This window comes from Cricetulus griseus (assembly GCF_003668045.3).
Source record: "Cricetulus griseus strain 17A/GY chromosome 1 unlocalized genomic scaffold, alternate assembly CriGri-PICRH-1.0 chr1_0, whole genome shotgun sequence".
Lineage (NCBI taxonomy): Eukaryota > Metazoa > Chordata > Mammalia > Rodentia > Cricetidae > Cricetulus > Cricetulus griseus.
Window position 1 is genome coordinate 27396970 of NW_023276806.1, and position 16811 is coordinate 27413780.

The 16811-nt window shown below is 44.6% G+C and overlaps 1 protein-coding gene across 2 annotated transcripts in view; it reads right to left on the reverse strand.

Moving 5' to 3' along the window:
• LOC100762413 (bifunctional 3'-phosphoadenosine 5'-phosphosulfate synthase 1) overlaps nucleotides 1–16811 on the reverse strand; it is a 70255-nt gene that overhangs the window by 14286 nt on the left and 39158 nt on the right. For both annotated transcript variants that reach the window (XM_027395725.2, XM_035450540.1), the window contains exons 8-11: nucleotides 14979–15184; nucleotides 13739–13874; nucleotides 6251–6519; nucleotides 602–831 (exon numbers count right to left, since the gene is read on the reverse strand). In XM_027395725.2, coding sequence (XP_027251526.1) covers nucleotides 602–831; nucleotides 6251–6519; nucleotides 13739–13874; nucleotides 14979–15184 — 841 coding nt within the window. The remainder of the gene's footprint in view (nucleotides 1–601; nucleotides 832–6250; nucleotides 6520–13738; nucleotides 13875–14978; nucleotides 15185–16811) is intronic.

Sequence of the window (16811 nt, forward strand, 5' to 3'; positions counted from 1 at the left end):
GACACATACTTTATATTACCATGTATATACATGCATATGCATGTACATATTAGCAATACCAGAAATTAAACCAAAGCTTTGTGCTGCTAAGAAACTATCACTGAACTACATCCCCAGCCCATTCTACTTTTTATTCTGAGAAAGGTCTCCCTGCCTTGGCACTCCTGGCACTCCAATCATTTATTCTAAAAGCTGACAGCAGCCATCCAGACATACAAATATTAACACTGCCCTAAGGACCACATAACAAATCCCCCAAACCACCAACTCTAGACCCAGTGTGTTCTTGGTGGGGGGGGGGGGTGCTACTTTTTTGTTTGCTTGGCCTAGAACTCACTATGTAGATCGGCCTGGCCTTGAATCGCAGCGATCTGCCTCCCAAGTGCTTAGATTAAAACAGTGTACTGCCACATCCAGCTCTGACCCAATTTTTACTTTCACTTCGACTCTAGAATGCTGAGTTAGTTTTCTTGACTTTTCCTGAGATGAATCCAACAAAGCCTCCCCATCAGAACTTACAAGGACCAGATGATGCGCTGAACCCCTAGAAACAGCTCAGACAACAAAACGCTGCCACCACTTGGGGCAGCGCGAAACTTACTGCTCAGAGTCATAGTAATCCATCCGCTGCTTTTTCTTGTTGTAAGCGGCAACTCGGAAGGGAACTATTTCCAAGGTGATCAGGCCAGGGGCCATCGTCAGCACTTTGGCTCCATGGGTTGGCTCATAGAGATCCTTCCCTGTCTCCGGATGAGGCATGCCAGCCGGGTCTCGTCCAACAATATAAAAATTGGCTCCTGCCACCATCCGTGCTCTGCAATGCCACTGGACCTAGAAAAGATGTCCACCTATTAGATAACTACACTTCGATGGCTGAGTGGTGAGAAATAGTAAATAGACAATGCATACACATTTGTGTTTAACTCTTTCCCGCTGAGCTGCACCTCTGTTTATGTCTCACCTCATCACTACCCAATAGTAGGAAATCCCAACAAATTTAATGAAGCTAGAATTAAAATCAAGCCCCCAAATCAAGATCATAAATGGGCATGAATATACAGGTACATATATTTATGGATTATTTGCTTATGCGGTATGTGGATCTACATATATCCATGTGTAAGATTTTACATACACATAAGAAGTCACTCACAGAGCTCAAGCTCCAACCTTCAAGGCTAGAAGTCAGATAGGGTTGACTCTTGAATATACGTAAGGCTATAGGGGCCTTCCTAAGGGATGAATAGGGCAGGTTCACATCCCATCAGATACCGTACTGACTGTTCCACAGACTGGTGTAAAACATGGTCTAATTAAGGAAATACTCAGGAATCCACGGAGCAGTGTTTCAACTGCTCCTGTTTACATGCCTCTGCTCGCTTACATGAATCTGTTTCTAACATGGAGTCATTTAACAACTGGAGAATAACTCCTCCCCTCTCCAAGAAAAAAAAAAAAAAAACCCTAAACGATAATCCTCCTTACAACTTCCTTTGCTCAGGACATGGCTGTTAGCTGTAGATTCTCAAACCCATCTCATTTTTGACACTTTCACATAGCAGATCTTAGAAAGCATTAATTGTTCTTTAGGAAATAGATTTAGTGTTTAATGACAAGAGGCTAACACTTTCAATTTGCCAACTAATTATTCATACAGATAATAAAATTGTACGTTCACAACACCAGTTTCAGCATTAGAAAGTAAATTCTTCCCTGAGCAGCTCCCACTCCGTTCCCAGGATAGAATTTCAGAATCGAGCCATTAAAGCTTATAGACTGGAAAAATGAAGAACATCCTGTTGATAAGCACACAGCCTTAACAGCTGCTCATTGTTCTGAAATGCATTTGTGCTAAGGAAACAAATCTGGTACCAGTGCCTTCTCAATAACCCAGAGGACGATTACAGAAGAAGCACATTTGTATTTTATTATGACAACTTGGCAAATATGTATTGGCAGGCTTGTTCCTGATGTCACCGGAAAACTAAAACAATGAGGTAGGTTCATTATTATCATTATTATTATTATTATAGAATAGTCTTCACTTAAAGGCTGTTGTTTAAAAACAAAGTCAAACACATAAGTGAGGCACTACAGAGAAAGGAACCAGGCATGGTGGCACACTCTTATAATCCCAGCCCTTAGGAGACAGGGGAAGGAGGACTGTACAACCTGGGCTACACAGTGAGATACAGAGTAGCCTGGGCTACATAGGAAGACCCTATATCTCAAAAAGAAAGAGGGACGGGGAAGAAGAGAACAAGAAGAATGGATAGTTTTTCACAAGCCACTTAAATCATGCCAGATCATAAACACTGAAACATTTAGTTACTTAAAACGATTGCTAGAACTTAGTTTATTTCTCAAAGGATAAGAAGTTAAAAACTACTGTTCAAATTCAAAGACTCAGCTTCAGAAGCTGCAATGGCAGAAAGGGAATAAAATCCCTATCTCACGGAGCTGTGGGTTGCTTAGCCCTCACAGAGCATCAATCCAGTGTGTGAATATACATGGGCACACAAAAACTGTTATTTCCACTTCCTTTGTGTTACTGCCATTACACAGTTAGACACCAGCGACATCCCAAACCAGGCCAAGCACGTGGGTTCTAACACGAAGTCTACGAATGAGAAGTCATCCCAGGCTCTCTGCCATATTCTAAGTTCTAGGATTTTTACACAAATTTACAAAGCACCCTTATGAGATATAGACAAGGCCTTTATGTGGAGTCAGGACAGGGACAGTGTGAACTAAAACCAAAGTAATGACTCGCTTTCAGCCAGCCAGTAAAACATACTTTTACATATTACTACCAGTCAGACAGTGAGGTACACAACCTGTAACAAAAACACAGGCAGGGTTAGGCACGGTGGCACACACCTTTAATCCTGTGGAGGCAAAAGCAAACTCTGTGAGTTCAAGGTCAGCCTGGATGATATAGCAACATTGGGAGTCCCAAGCTAAGCCAAAGCTACATAGTGAGTCCCTGTCTAAAAACAAAACAAAGAAAACCCACTAGAAGATATTAATAAGAGGACACTATCCCTAGAACAGAAATACAGATTATACAGAGAAAGCACAAAATACCAGTCTGGACTATGATGAACAGTTATGTAAGTTATTCAATGGGAGACTCGATCTACATCTGCCAGAGCCACGCCAGCTCACTATTTTAGAATTCCATGAATGTACTTAAAGTCTGCCTTCCAAACTTACACACTTGTACAGTTATCAACTACTGTAATGTTAACTGATAGCAGAGGCTAGAACTGCAAGGCGTGGCTCTAGGACCAGGTCGCTTAGATTTGAATTCCATCTCCATGGCATACTACCTGACCTTGAGCAACTGATAACCTCTACTACAAGTTCCATCTCTAAACTGTGAATAACAATAGTGCCTGTCCTTAGTGTTGCCACAAGAACTAAATTAACATACGTAAATCACTTGGAATATTGTCTTGCAAATACAGTGAGAGCTCAATAAAAATGAGCTGCTAGGGGCTAGAGAGACAGCTCAGTGGTTAAGAGTACTGGCTGTTATTCCATAGAACCCAGATTCTATTCCCAGCACCTACACGGTAATTTGCAACCACTAGGAAGTTAACGGTTTACAACTTACAGAACTCAAACTCCACCATCTAGGGATGTCAGGGCAAGAACTCAAGGCAGGAACCTGGAGACGGGAGCTGATGCAGAGACCATGGAGGGTGTCCGCTTACTGAGGCTTGCACATCCTGCTTTCTAATAACACACAGGCCCAACAGCCCATGATGAGCTAGACCCTCCCATGTCAATCATGAATCAAGAAAATGCCCCACAGGTTTGCCCACAGGCCAATCTGGTAGGGGCATTTTCTTAATCAAGTCTCCCTCTTCCCAAATGACCATAGCTTGTGTCAAGTTGACAAAAAACTAACCGGCACATTGCCCTAACTTCATTTGGGTCATTCTCGCACTACATGACATTCTAGAGAACTAGCTCAAAGGACTCTCTTAAAATGATGGTTAATGCCATCAGTACTGTCGGAGCATGGTCTGGAAACAAAGGGATTTGGGGGGTTCTGAGTGCTTGTGAGAACACTCTAAGAAAACACAGAATTGTTCTGAGTGATTTTACTTCAGAGTACTCATTACTGCTTGATGTTGCTATTCAATTAAATGTTTAAACTATCCTTTATAAGCCTCTATGGAAAAACATGTCTTTGCTGCATGTGGCTTGTCCTTGTGATTGTATACAGCTGGACTCATGAGACCTTTACTCAGATGACCTTTCTTAACCCTCCTAGCATGAATTGTCTGGGGCTCTGAATAAAGTTGGCTATTACATGAAACTTAGTCTGCCTCATTTACTGGCTCCATTCTCGAAGGTCCCATAGGCTCTAGAGCGTGGTAAATACCAGCTAGAGATACTGAACAAAATGTGAAATGCAAGAACTAGATAGAAGTCATGGAAGCATACGGTGAACACCAAGGGCCATCACTGGCCCATCCTAACCAATGCCTTACTCCAATAGAAAGACAAGCAACAACGTTTCAATGTGTTAGTGGACAGGGACCCAAAAGAAGAGCCAATCACATTTTCATCTTTTAGCCTGCTGCTTTGTTTGTACACTGTTCTTGCATAAAGAGGTAACAGAAAAGTCAATCCCATAAGCTAAGCTCCAATAAAGATTCATGGGCTCCATCCCAAATAGTCAAATGTCTTGGATTCTCTTTTAAAATGTTGGAAGGAGTGCACATTACTGAATTACTCAGATCTTTTTACAAATGAGTCTGACTCTCAGATAAATGTAAGTGCATTCATCTTGCCCTACGGAAGGGATAATGCAGTAATAATGTACATTCCATTTTTATCTTGAAGACACAAGAAGCTGGCTGGGAATTTCCCACTCACCACTTCTGAGGTCACTCAACTGATTTATTAACTCATTCAGCACATATATTTTGAAAGTCTACTCTACCTTGAAACTGAAACCTAATTTTCATCATCTTTACATATGGCTATAAAAAGATCTCAAACATTCTCTCTGAATGCAGGCAGAATTCCAAAACCCTGCCCTCCTATCAGAAAGCAAGTTTACTTCCTGACTCAATCATGTTCTAGTCCTTCACAGAAGAACCCATGAAGATTGTCCCCTGAGGGCTGAAGGCTCAGAAGTTAAGATCCAGTGCCACTCTTCCAGAAGACTCACAGACTCAAGTCTGGTTTCCAGTGCCCATGTTGGGTGGCCGACGACGGCCTCTAACACCAGGTCCCAGGGGATCCAATGCCACTGACCACTTCTGTAGATGCCTATACTCGTGTGTATGCACATAACCTCAGGCAGACACACACAGATACACAGTTAAAAATAAATCTTTTTAAAAACTGGCTATCTTGCTGGACACTTCTTTAAAATACTGAATGGATTTCACACTCAGATGGAAGGACACATGTACATGAATGCCTTTGGGACTAGGAACAAAGCAATCACGTGTTTCTGCAAAGTTACCCTAAAGGCTCATGTATTGGAAGCTTCGTATCTAGTCTGGAACGTCTTAGGGTAGTGAGGCCTTTAAGACACGGGACTAAAGGGGAGTCACAGCGCTCCTGTCCTTGACAGGAACAGTGGGACTAGGTCCGCTTCCTCTTTCTTTCACTGTCAGGCCACAATGCAAACACTGCTCTGTCATTCACTCCTATCACAGTGTGCCATTATACCACAAGCCCAAAAGCAAAAAGACCAACCAGTTATGTATTGAAGCACTCAAATCATGAGCCAAATAAAACTTGTCTCTTTATAAATTCATTACTTCAGTTGTTTGTTCCAGTGAAAACAGCTAGCTGGTACACAAGAGACCCTTTAGCTCTTGAAAACTTTAGAAAAAGCCGAAGTCACGCTGCATCCATCTGTCCTCTGCTCTGGGATTCTGCTGAAGGAACAAAATCAGTGTTGTTCTAACTGTGTCTGGACCTTGACTGGTAGATACTAAACAACCGTGTGCTGCTGCTATTCTAGCTTCCGTATCTTCCTCACAGCTTGGGTCAAGAACCACAAAAAGAGGCAAAGAAACCTCTCCCAACCTTCCCAACAATTGGATGCCCATGGGGTGCAACACTACAGGACACTCCCAGCAGCAGGAGAATACTCAGAAGTACTGAATGTTTGGGACACACCTAGCCATGAAGGAAAGGCCAACAGGTGGGCTGGTGATGCTAGTGTTCACAAGCGTGACTCTAGCACTGCACTGACATCCTACAAGCAGCCTACCTCGGTTGGCCCAGCATACATCATAGGAGATGGAAAGATGGCCACCACTGTTGTTTCAGGGTTCAAGACACCCTCCTCCAGCACTGCAGCATGCTGCTTCATTCGCCACATCAAAGGGACATCATCATCCTTCGTCCAGCCACCAAGAGGATGGAGGAGCAGGACGGGGCGCCGGTAGCCCCTCTCTAGAAGCTGCTTGTGGGTGTCCTGCATTAGCAGAGCATGTCCGTTGTGGACTGGGTTTCGCAACTGAAATGCAAAGACAGCATCTGAAAAGAGAATTTCCAGAGTTAGGCCTTTCCAGTATCGCCCTGCCTGGGACAAGCCAATCTTTCCCGACTGATGCTTACAAGTAACGAGCACGCAAGCTCAGAAGCAGAAGTGGGTAAAGCCATGAACTAGTGACTGCCTATTCCAAGACAGTTGACATCCACTGATACCATTCAGTATTACCAGTCCGTGTTCACCTGAGGAAGTGTGATTCAAGAGCCACAGACACACAGTTACTCCTGTGTGCAGGGAGAATGACATCAAGTGTCAGGCTTTCTTTCCAGTCCTAAGAGTCAGCTCAGAATGTGGCGAGAGCATTCAGAGAGGGCAGGAATGGCACAGATGAAAGGGGAATAGCCCCCAACGGCAGTGTTGAAGCTGGCTCAGAGGCATGGGGACTCAGTACACTCTTATCTCTGCATATGTTTTAAATTCCCCATAACGTGTTTTAAAAGAGAAGACACATGCGGGGGATCCGAAGCAGAACTGCTTTTAGATTCAGTTATATAACCCTCAGTTCTGCAAAGTTTACTACAAATCAGCTGACTATTCATGAAAGCAAATTTGACCCCTAAGAAGCCTTGAAGCATTTGGTGCTTTGGAAGCTGCTGCAACCGCTCAACCCAAACGCCACAGTGTAAGGCATCCAGGGACAGAACCTGGACCCATTAGCCTAGCTATCTCTGGCTATCTACCAGGACAGGGTGGCTGCCAGGTTTAGCATGTCAGCTGCAGTTTGCAAAATAAGATAGGACAAGAAGAAGTAAAACAAAATTCCAACCAAGAGCAAAGTGTGGAGGCACCCCTGCTTTCCAGAGGGGACGTGATCATAAAATTATTCATTTTGTCAAAGATAGAGGGCACATACAGCTGGATGTAAAACTTGGCACAGGACAAACACATTATATTCTGAATGCTCCTTGGAAAAGATTTTGGTACCTAATAAGGGCTATGAATGGAACATGAAGTGGCCTGTGACATTCTGTAGAGAATTAGCCATGTGACACTATACAGGATTGACATGGGAGAGTATAAAAAGTAGGTACAGACACTAGAGATAAATCTGCTGTACGTATTTCCACATAAAACAGAACTCTGCCAGCTGTTCCATTTTCTCTCCCCCTTTAAGCAATGTGTCTCCAGGGCCAATTCACCTGATAGACCACACCCTACACACTTCGATGAGGCCACAAGCACCAAGGGTACTAGGCTGGGCTCTGAAGCACGACATGCAAATTTCTGTTAATTGAGCAAAACTTGGCCCCAAGCTCAGATCACCTCTCCATCTGCCTCTTAGTGTCTTGATATCATCCAAGAGTCAAACCTGCCACCTTGTCCCCACCTCCAGGTCTGCTCCCTCGATTTGGAGCACAGTAGCTGATCCCGAATCCAGAACACTCCAGCTCTCCTTCCTCCCAGGCATGTGCTCAGACCCCCATCATCTCGCCACAGGAGTCTGTACTGACCATTCCCTCTGCAGTCTGACAGTGCAGCGGACAGGGACAGGGAAGGTCTGAACAAACGAAAACTCCAGTTCAGACAAGCTCTCCCCAAGGTAACAGTGGGGGCCCCATGCCCTCAGAGTCCGCAATTTATTCAGAGAAGGAAAGAGTAAACGTTTGGTAAAAGAAATCCAGTTCTTCCAAGTCCTGCAGGGAAGGATTAGAAGTCTGTTTGCAGAGTAGGGTGCTGACAGTGTGGAGAGCAGGTGACAGAGGAAAAGAACATCATTTCTTCCCCTCCACGTGGAACTGTCGGGCTGCATTCACCCAGACAACTAGCTGCTCCTGCTCTGCCACTCGGCAAGCATGAACCTCTTGCCAAATCCCAAAGGTGCCTGCTTTTGTCTCTGTGAGCATCTGCCCACTGTCTTCCCAGACTAAATGTCACACAGGGCACTGGCCTCTTTAAAATATAAGGCATGCACCACAACAGAGAACTTGAGAGGAAACTGTCCATAAATAGACAGTTTTAATGCTTGATTTTGCCTAGTCTCCTAATTATTTCTTGTGCACATATTTTACACAACCATAATCAAACAAATATGTAACTGCAGTCTCTGCTGGGCCATCTGGGTCTAGCCACCTGTTTCTGACTGTGTAACTGGAGCATCACTGCTGTGCTGTGGGACGCTCCACTGACATGTTCATTCAGGAACTAAGCACTCAACCCCCCACCATCATCTGTACTCGATAACTGTGTGATATCTCAGCTGTATCTCTATGGCCTGACTCCAAATCATCAGGCACAGACATGATGAAGTCATCTCAACATTTACTACACTCTGTCTTCCCACACTGGGTATTACTGTCTCCACACACACACCTCTCTTGGTCTATTCCTCGTCACTTTCCCAACCCCCTCTAGCATGTCTCTGTACTGCTCAGTGTGGCAAGCTCTCCTTCTCTGCGCTCTGGACTGTCCTCGCCAGGCCAGGAGGCAACACGGTAAGAAGCAAATGAAGTTGGAGCCCTTTCCTTCCAGCAAGTAAAGGAGGAAGAAGAGAGTGGTGAAGGGCCTTTTCAAAATGTGTTCACTGCTTAGTAAAGGACGCCATCAGCATTTCCTGACAGTAAAAACACAGCAGCAACTCCTGGATGTGTGTAGGATGGGTCGTGTGATGACCCATCCAATGGCACGGGCAGCAGGAACTGCCAGGACCTAGTACAAAGAGCTAGATGGACCACGCTCTGCACCAGCTGAGTGACCAAAGACAATGGCATTTGGGAAGGAGGAGGAAAGGGGAGGGAGAGAGGAGGGAGGGAAGGAGGGAGGGAGGGGGAAGGAGGGAGGGAGGGAGGGAGGGAGGAACAAGGCATTGCTTGCTGCTGCTGCCCCTCCCTGATGTTGCCAGTTCGATTCCCCAGCACTACTGTGTGTTCCCAGAACTGCACCTATCTCTTCTTCCACGCTCACTTGGTTGACTTTGGACACTATCCGAGGGTGCTTCTGCTTTCAGCTAGAACCTGCCAGACACGGAGTCTCCTTATCTGGTTTCTGGTTGCAACATCTCTAGCTCACTGCTTTTACCACAAGAAAATACAATAACTTCACTGCCTCACCAACCTCCAATATTGCCCCCAACTTTGCCTAAAATATCCTTCTAATATCTCTGCTCATTCTTTTAAAACAGTCCATAATTCAACAGCTCAACAAAAGCCCTCACAGACTGACTCAGTACTGTGCAGCACCATGCTAGTCTGAAAGAGTGTGTGAATTTTTTACTTTGTAACCAACAGGACACCAACATTCTGTGTAGAATGAGGACAAACGGGCTCTCAGCCTGCTCAGTGAAATCCTCCTTTCCCTCTAGCCTATCAATCATTTGAATACCAGGAACCCTGTTAGTAAATAGATCACCTTCTAAGTTAGCAATGTAGGCAACAGGGAAATCTCCATCCTCCCAGCTAGAGAAGGGACACCAACACCAAACAGTCACATCCATGTAGACCAGGTCCTCTGGGAGTCAGGGCTGTGGGGAGGGCCTGTCCAGCCAGTCTTCCCGAGGCTGAGCAGGATGGTGAGTGTCGACGACCCAGACCCCTCTCCTAGCCACCAGAGAGAACCACACTGAGTCGTGGAGACCCGTGCATGCAGAGTCTAGCTTTATTGTAACAGGCATACACTTATATAGAGTTGAGAAAGTGGGTGGCGACCTCAGGATGGGATAAGGTACAAGGGCCAATAATATTCTACTACCACGTTAGCTGGGCAGGGGCAGTTTTGCTGAGACAGGTGGCCAAACTCTAGCCAGGCTCAGGAAGTTCCACTAGGCCTTGTGTCTGGGCCTTTTTAGGCCCAACACATGTACACAGGACAATCTATACCAGGTAACCTACACACTTAAGATGAGTTGGAGAAGAGCAAGCAGAGGCCTGGACAGACACTAGAGACAAAAATGAAGCACTATTCCTGCTTTCTGTCTCTTGAACACATCAGTAGACTGGTTGTCACTGGCTTCCTAATGAGTAAACAAAAACTACAAAGTAAACTCCCTCCGTCTGTTGCTTATTTGCCTTGGTCTAAAATGGAAAAGTAAACAAAATAACACCACAAATCTTTGTTGTTTGATGTAAGGCTAATAACTGGCTCTCAGCTACTTTAAACAAAGTTGCAATCACTCATTATGCAACAAGTTCCCTAAATGACTTAAAATGTTTGGCTCACAAAGGCACAAAACAGATGGACTAGTAAAGTCTCTAATTATGAACAATAATTCCATGATAAGATGTCTCAACAGAGCCAATAATTGACTAACATTGATTCAAGATATAAATTCAGATTTGGGCAAAAACAAACTAAGGTAGTCTCAACAAGTCCTAAATGTGTTTCTGTTCACCACCAGAAAAAGGGATAGAGGGAGGGAATGAGGAAGGGAATGAATGCACTATTATTGCTGATGATAAAAAAAAGACCCAACTAAAAGTGTCTTAAATAATTAAAATATGTAGTATCTCTTTAAATACAAAGTCTGGAGATAAATGACAGAAACTCAACACAGAACACATGTTTGGGATTCTTACGAACACAGAATGGCTGCAAGAACTCCAAATACTCTATCCTCAGTGACAGCACCCAGATAGGGGAAAAAGACAAACGGTTCCTTTCTTTCTCTCTTTCTCTCTTTCTCTCTTTCTCTCTCTCTCTTTCTTTCTTTCTTTCTTTCTATTGTTGGTGATAATAGTTTCTTCTCAAGGACTTTTTTTTCCTGGAAGCTGTCTTTCTCCTTTACAGGATAATGGCCGGAAGCAACCTTCATAGGGTCCCTAAATTTCATACTGACTGCCTGATACCAATCATTACTCATTTTCAAATGAGCCCCAGTGTGTTTGAAAGCAGAAGATGAGGCTGTACTTAACCTGCCATTGTATGTAGCACTCAGAAATCACTGGATGTTAAACCAAGGGTGATGGGTATTCTTGTTTGCCAATCTGATTCCATCTAAAACCCCCGTAGACTGAACAACTACTGGGTTCTTGGACCTTCCATTGGTAGACAGCCATTGCCGGACTAGCTGGACCACAACCTATAAGCCATTCTAATAAATCGTGGATGGACGGATAGATAGATGGATGGATAGATAGACAGATAGATAGAAAGATAGATAGATTCATTCATTCATTCATTCATTCATTCATTCATTCTATGGGTTCTATTTCTCTAGAGAACCCTGACTAAAACACCAGGTATCTGCTTCCAATTCACAGAGAAGTTCAAAAGACAAAGAGGGGTCCTTCCCTGCAACTGAAGGAGCCATAGGGCATGTGAGTGAACAATGAATGAGGCAGGCTGAGCAGAAGCCACTGCGCACTGCAGGGTGTGGCCCAACAGAGGCCTCTATGCCTACAGTACCTTATGGCTGCATGACTTTAAATGCCAGCCAAGCACAGCAGGCTCAGGAGTAACCTGCACACCAACCCAGGCAGACTAGCTTCAGCACACACACAGAAACCAGGGTAACTCACTCTCTTACTGTGTGTCTGCTGCTGTTCATAGTGTGTTACTTATCTGATCTCATTCCAATTTTTAAAATAAAACCCGATGTCCATCATAGTGGCACTCAAGAGGCAGATGCAGGCAAATCTCTATGAGTTTGAGACCAGCCAGGTCTACTAGTGAATTCTAGGCCAGCCAGAACCACTGTGACCCTGTCTCAAATAAATAAATAAATATATATATATATATATATATATATATATATATATGCATTAGGGCCCATAAGTGTTCCCATCAACTGTCAAAGAGCCTCACAGAGGAAAACAAGATATGAAACTCCCACAGGTAAAGCAGGACACTGTCTACATTCAGGACTCTAAAGGACCTGAAGCTAAGGGGTGGTGCAGAGCTGTCCTGTCCCCCTGCTATCTCCACCAGGGACAGAGTGGCAGGCTCTTCCGCATAGCTCAGTGGTCAGACCTGAAGCTAAGGGGGTGGTGCAGAGCTGTCCTGTCCCCCTGCTATCTTCACCAGGGACAGAGCGGCAGGCTCTTCCGCATAGATGGGTGGTTGGCTATGTCAGTTATTCACTCCACATTATTCATACCCCCATTCATCAGCCGCTCCAAGCGTGTACAGACTTCCACACAGGCTTAGGGCTCTGCCGCCTCTGCTGGTGGGTTGACATAGGTGACAGTAACAATGGCAGAACACTTAAGCCTTTCAACAGTCTAGCCAAGTCTACAGGGAATGCTCTTTTCACCAACGCACCTTCAATTTCTGAGCACGTGCATCTGGTGCACACAGCAGCACATCCTTTACCAACACCCATGCAGCACACTTGGTGAGAAGATCTTGTCCTGGAGCGCCCGGGAGTGTACGGCTGCAGAGAACAGCACCCTCGTCCTTCCTGAACACACTGCTCCACGTCATCCCAGAATGACGCGAACACTGCAGGTGCTCCCCTTCACCCCAACCCAGAATGATGGGAGCACTGTAGGTGCTCCCCTTCACTCCAGCCCAAGAATGAGAGCACTGTAGGTGCTCCCCTTCACTCCAACCCAGAATGATGGGAGCACTGTAGGTGCTCCCCTTCACTCCAACCCAGAATGATGGGAGTACTGTAGGTGCTCCCCTTCACTCCAACCCAGAATGATGGGAGCACTGTAGGTGCTCCCCTTCACTCCAGCCCCAGAATGATGGGAGCACTGTAGGTGCTCCCCTTCACTCCAGCCCCAGAATGATGGGAGCACTGCAGGACTGCTCTTGAAGCAACTTTGTCCTGCTGCTGCTTGATGTCTTCTTTATCCGTAAAGGCCCCTTCTCATGTTTACATTTGAAACCTCTGCACTCAGCACAGGAGCAGACAAAGACACACAACAGACACAGGTTAATGGGATAGACACCGTAAGGTGGCATGACGCCATCATTTGTCCCATGAGGTACACCAGTGGTGTGAGGGGACAGTTCTGATACATTGTCTTATACAGTTCTACTCAGCTTTAGCACATGAGTTTTATAATAAACAGCTAATTTGCTACATCCATCTTCCATACCGCATGGGAAATGCTAAATCAAATTCTAAGAATGTAGCAAAATACAAAAAAAGAAAAACAAAAACTATATTGGCCTGGCTTGATTGTCGATTTTCTTTATCTATTCCACTGCCTCATACACCTTTAGTTATCACCCTGTTATATACATATGAGTTAGTCTTGGGAAAAGCTTCCAGAACTTTCTCTCCAAGTAGTCTCATACTAGCTGAGTAGGCCCATATCTTACCAGCATTCATATCTTTAAACCTCTGCTTCAGCTCGGCAGGAGTAAGGCGGTACTGGTCAAGACCATCATTCCAGTAAATTCGGTCCAGGACTTGAAGATCTCCTCCAATCAGCCAATCCCCTTGTTCCATAACCATCTAACAGGAAGCAACAGGAAATTAGTTGCTACAACAGAAGCAAGAACATTACTCTCACACAAGCTAAGTGCAGCTTCTGCAAGCTCGTCTCCATCTTAAAGGCCAACCTAGGCTTATGGACATCACTGGAATGAAAGATGCTGAAGAAGTACTGTGATATAATGTCTGAAGGAATTTCTGAAAAGCAACCAAAACCTAAGTGAATGATTATTTTTCAGTTAAAAAAAAAAAGACATTTTCCCACTGTTATTAGATGCTGGTTTACAGAAAGATTTGTAACCTGTAGGTAAACCATCTTCCATATCCTCCAATCTCAAACTTCTGACACTAATGATTACTGACAAGTGAATGAAAATCTGTCAGGCTCACTGATGAATTCACACACTCTCAAATTTTATCTGCCCTCACGTACCTTGCCCTCTATCTGGGGGTCTCACCCTCAGGACCCACTTTACGGGATGCAGCTGAGCCCACCTAAGTGAACTTCATTTTTTTCTAAAGCTCAGAACCTACTTTAAACACTAAACAACTGACAGATATTTGCCTTCAATACTGACATTTCTACACTCAATACACAAATGAGGCACTTTGGGGAGATGAATCATGTTTCTCTGATTTTCCACAAGAATACAATGTTAAGATGCCAAAAAATATTAAGTCACCTTGGTGTGGGCTCCCACTGCAGCCTACCCTGGCATCTTCCTTGTAAGAACACAGTATCTTTCCCTGCTACTACATTCCAAGAGAACAAACCTTTGCCCAACACATCCACTACTTGCATTCCAAGTTGACCCTGAGCTCAATACCTAGTGCCCAGTAAACACTGTAAATCAAGTGTTATAAGCTGGAGTATAAATACAGTTAAACACAGACTTAGCAGGCACAGCAGGGCTCTGGATTTAATGCCCAGCATCAATGATTTCAAAAAACTACAAAGAGTCACTGAACAAATATTTACATGAGCCAAAACGACAAGACCATCTGCTCATTACACTCATCTAAGAGCCAGTCTCCATTCTGCAAAACTTCACAGCCCAGAGGAACAATTAGCACACAGCCGATGGCCACGTTTCAACACAATGTTACTGTCAGATGAGTCAAGACCTTAATGTAGGGGTGGTTCTTGCATGTTGTTCCCCACTGTCTGGCACAACGCTCCTCTTTCCGGTGCTCGAAAAATTCGGGATTTCGAAGAATGGCTACCCGGCGGCCCTCATACATCAGAGCGAAGGCTGTACAGCCGTCCAGCCTCTCTTTGTCCTCGTGTGTAGCTGTCAGAACTATAGGCACTGACAAGTTGATGACACCTCCTGCAGGACACAAAAGGCACAGCTTACTCAGTGGGTCTTGGTATGGTCACCTTCGTATTCAGCGACACAACAATTTAAATAACAACAACAAAAAAAAATTCTTAAAAAACTGGAGACAGTGAGGCGGCTCAGCAATTAAGGGCATTTGTCACCAAACCTCACAAAAAAAGAGTTCAATCCCTGGAACCCACATGGTGAAAAGAATGAACTGACAGATGCAAGCTGTCCTCTGTCCTCAACATGTGTGCTGTGGCATGAATGACTGCAGACGCACGGACATGAACAAACACACAACAAATGATTAATCCATCAATTCATGTAAATGTTTCTAAAGAAGCGGTGCACGGTCTCTTGAGTACCTGGGGCAAAAGAATCAGAAGAGCAACTTATTTACTCAGGAAGTTAAAGGAAGAGAAGAAAGGAGGCAGGAAGAGGAAGGGAGGCAAAGAGATGGATGGGGAAGGAGGGGGGAAGGGGAGGAGAGAGGAAGGGAACGGGAGGGGAGAGAGGTGGAGATGGGGGAGAAAGGGAGGAGACAGGGAGGAGAAGGTGGGAACCAGAGAAGAGGGAGGACGAATTAAAACAAGAGGCAAAAGAAGCAACACATATCATGTACTAATTCTCACAAGTCATCCAGCTATGCTTGGGGAGAAATTTTCTATGGAACTGTAAAAGTCAAGGAAGCATCAGATGGTTACGACTATCAAAAAATACTGTAATCCCATTATATGAAGAGACCAAGAACTCTATTTCATTTAAATCTTTAAGCCAAGAAAAGTCTCAATCTTTGCTGAAAGAAGAATGACACAAGTAACTGCATTTCAAGTGGCAAGCTGATTATGTATCCTTAAGTATATTTACATGACAAAGATAATCCATTTTCTTCTTTTTATTTATTCATTTGAGGTATGTGAGTATGGGTGTGTGGCTGTGTGGGGGGGAGTGTGTGTATGCATAGGCCAGGGGAGGGTGACAGTTGTCTTCCTCTATCATTCTCCACCTTGCTCCCTTGAGACAGGGTCTCTCACTAAACTGACAGTTCAGGAAGGCTGCCTGGCCACCAAACTCCCAGGATCTGCCTGTCTCCACTCAACACTGGGGTCACAGTTATACATGGCCATGTTCAGCTTTTACATATGTACTGGGAATCTGGGACTCTGCCCCACCCTCCCTCTCATAGCAAGTGTCCTTACCCAATGAGCTATTTGCCCATCCCTCGCTTTTAAACTACATTTTTAATATAGTCAGAATCACACCAATGTCAGCTGTCACTGGCCAAGAAACAAGCAGCAATCAATAGCTCCAGTTAATCTAAACTATGTTACCAGTGAGCCTAAGGCACAGTGTCAATTCCCAGCCTGTGACACTCTACATGTTTTGTTTTCTTTTGCTTTGCTTTGCTTTCTTTGTTTTTTGAGACAGGTTCTCTCTGTATAGCCCTGGCTATCCGGGAACGGACTATATAGCCTCAAACTCACAGAGATCTTCCTTTCTCAGCCTGAGTACTAGTATTAAAGGTATGCACCGTCACATCCAGCTCTGAGTGTGTGTGTGTGTGTGTGTGTGTGTGTGTGTGTGTGTGTGTGTAAGTCACAACTACACATATGGGCTAGAAAAACAGAATACT